The 1587-nt window shown below is 40.5% G+C and overlaps 1 protein-coding gene across 1 annotated transcript; it reads left to right on the forward strand.

The window, feature by feature from the left end:
- Nucleotides 1-401: 401 nt before the first annotated feature.
- Nucleotides 402-1346, forward strand: LOC123942757 (olfactory receptor 2W1-like). The gene has a single exon (XM_046006913.1). It carries the CDS (start codon nucleotides 402-404, stop codon nucleotides 1344-1346), a length of 945 nt encoding a protein of 314 aa, XP_045862869.1.
- Nucleotides 1347-1587: the final 241 nt, after the last annotated feature.

Here is a 1587-nt window from a genome sequence, read left to right on the forward strand (position 1 = left end):
TCTCCCACGTTCAAAAAGGAAAAATATATCGGACACATTTCTCATTTTTCTCAAAATATATCTGCATCTTAAATCATATTATTAATTTCATGGATTCACTACTTAACCAAAACACACAGAACTATAAGTTTCATGGCATAATTAAACCATTTCAATGACTTACAATTCAGTGTGACAGGTTTACCATATTATTTTTAGAACCACTCTGGTTATGAGTAAACACAGAGAGGCTTTGGGCAATGAACACAGGGAGTGTTAACAGAGGGGTTCCAAATGGGACAGAGCACACAAACAACTGAATTGGGGATGCTCATGGTAAGCGACATGGCAAGCTATTTCTGCCTAGGCCTGATGCTATTTTGATTACCACGATCTTGTCTCCTAGACTTTCCTAAGGAGCCATGGACACAAACAATGGAAGTTCCACAACAGATTTCATCCTGCTGGGCTTTTCTGATCGACCCCAATTAGAACCCATCATCTCTGGGGTGGTCTTCATCTTCTATATTATGACTCTGGTAGGAAACACAGCCATCATTCTTGTATCTTACCTAGATACCCAGCTCCATACGCCCATGTATTTATTCTTAACCAATTTGTCTTTTTTGGATCTCTGCTATGCAACTAGCATTATCCCCCAGATGCTGGTAAATCTATGGGGTCCTACAAGGTCTATTACCTATGGAGGGTGTGTGCTCCAATTCTTCTTTGCCCTTGATCTGGGAGCCACTGAATGTCTTCTCTTGGCTGTGATGGCCTATGACCGCTATGCTGCCGTCTGTCAACCTCTTCACGACACGGTCATAATGCACCTTCAGCTTTGCCAGAATATGGTGCTCACCACGTGGTTAGGTGGCCTTGGCAGTGCCTTAATTCTTTGCTCCATGACCTTGAAATTACCAAGATGTGGGCACCGGGAAGTGGATACCTTCTATTGTGAGATGCCAGCCCTGCTCCAGATGGCCTGTGTCTACTCAAAATTCATGGAGGTCATTATCTTTGCTCTCGGGATGGTAGTTCTTCTAGCACCTCTATCACTAATTCTCATCTCATATGCAGTAATCACTCAAGCAGTTGTGAGGATCAAGTCAGCAGGAAGGTGGAGTAAGGTCCTCAATACATGTGGTTCCCACCTCACAGTAGTAACTCTGTTATATGTAACAGTCATTTACATGTACATGAGGCCACAGAATAGCAGCTCCCAACATGAGGGGAAGTTCCTTTCTCTCTTTTACACAATCATCACGCCCACCCTTAACCCTCTGATATACACTTTAAGAAACAAAGATGTAAAGAACGCAGTAAATAGAATGCTGTCTGTCAAAAAATGGTCAGCCAAGTCATGAATTAGATGGAGGAGAACTAACAAAATAATATTGACCTCTATCAACAGAATATGAATCAATTCATTTATGCAAAGAGTATTTATTGGATGTTTACCATGTACCAAGAATAATAATAAGTACTGAATTTTTGAAATTTTTTAAATTTTTAAAAAATCATTATTGAATAGTAGGTACTGACTTTCTAAATAAGTAGGAACTAGACAGAAATTATGAGAGAAGAGAGTTGGGGGAAATTGGAGCG

The sequence above is a fragment of the Meles meles genome, chromosome 5 (assembly GCF_922984935.1).
Source record: "Meles meles chromosome 5, mMelMel3.1 paternal haplotype, whole genome shotgun sequence".
Taxonomy (NCBI): domain Eukaryota; kingdom Metazoa; phylum Chordata; class Mammalia; order Carnivora; family Mustelidae; genus Meles; species Meles meles.

What these genes read in the sequence shown, in the direction of transcription:
- LOC123942757 (XM_046006913.1), top strand. Translation starts at nt 402, where the DNA reads ATGGACACAAACAATGGAAGTTCCACAACAGATTTCATCCTGCTGGGC.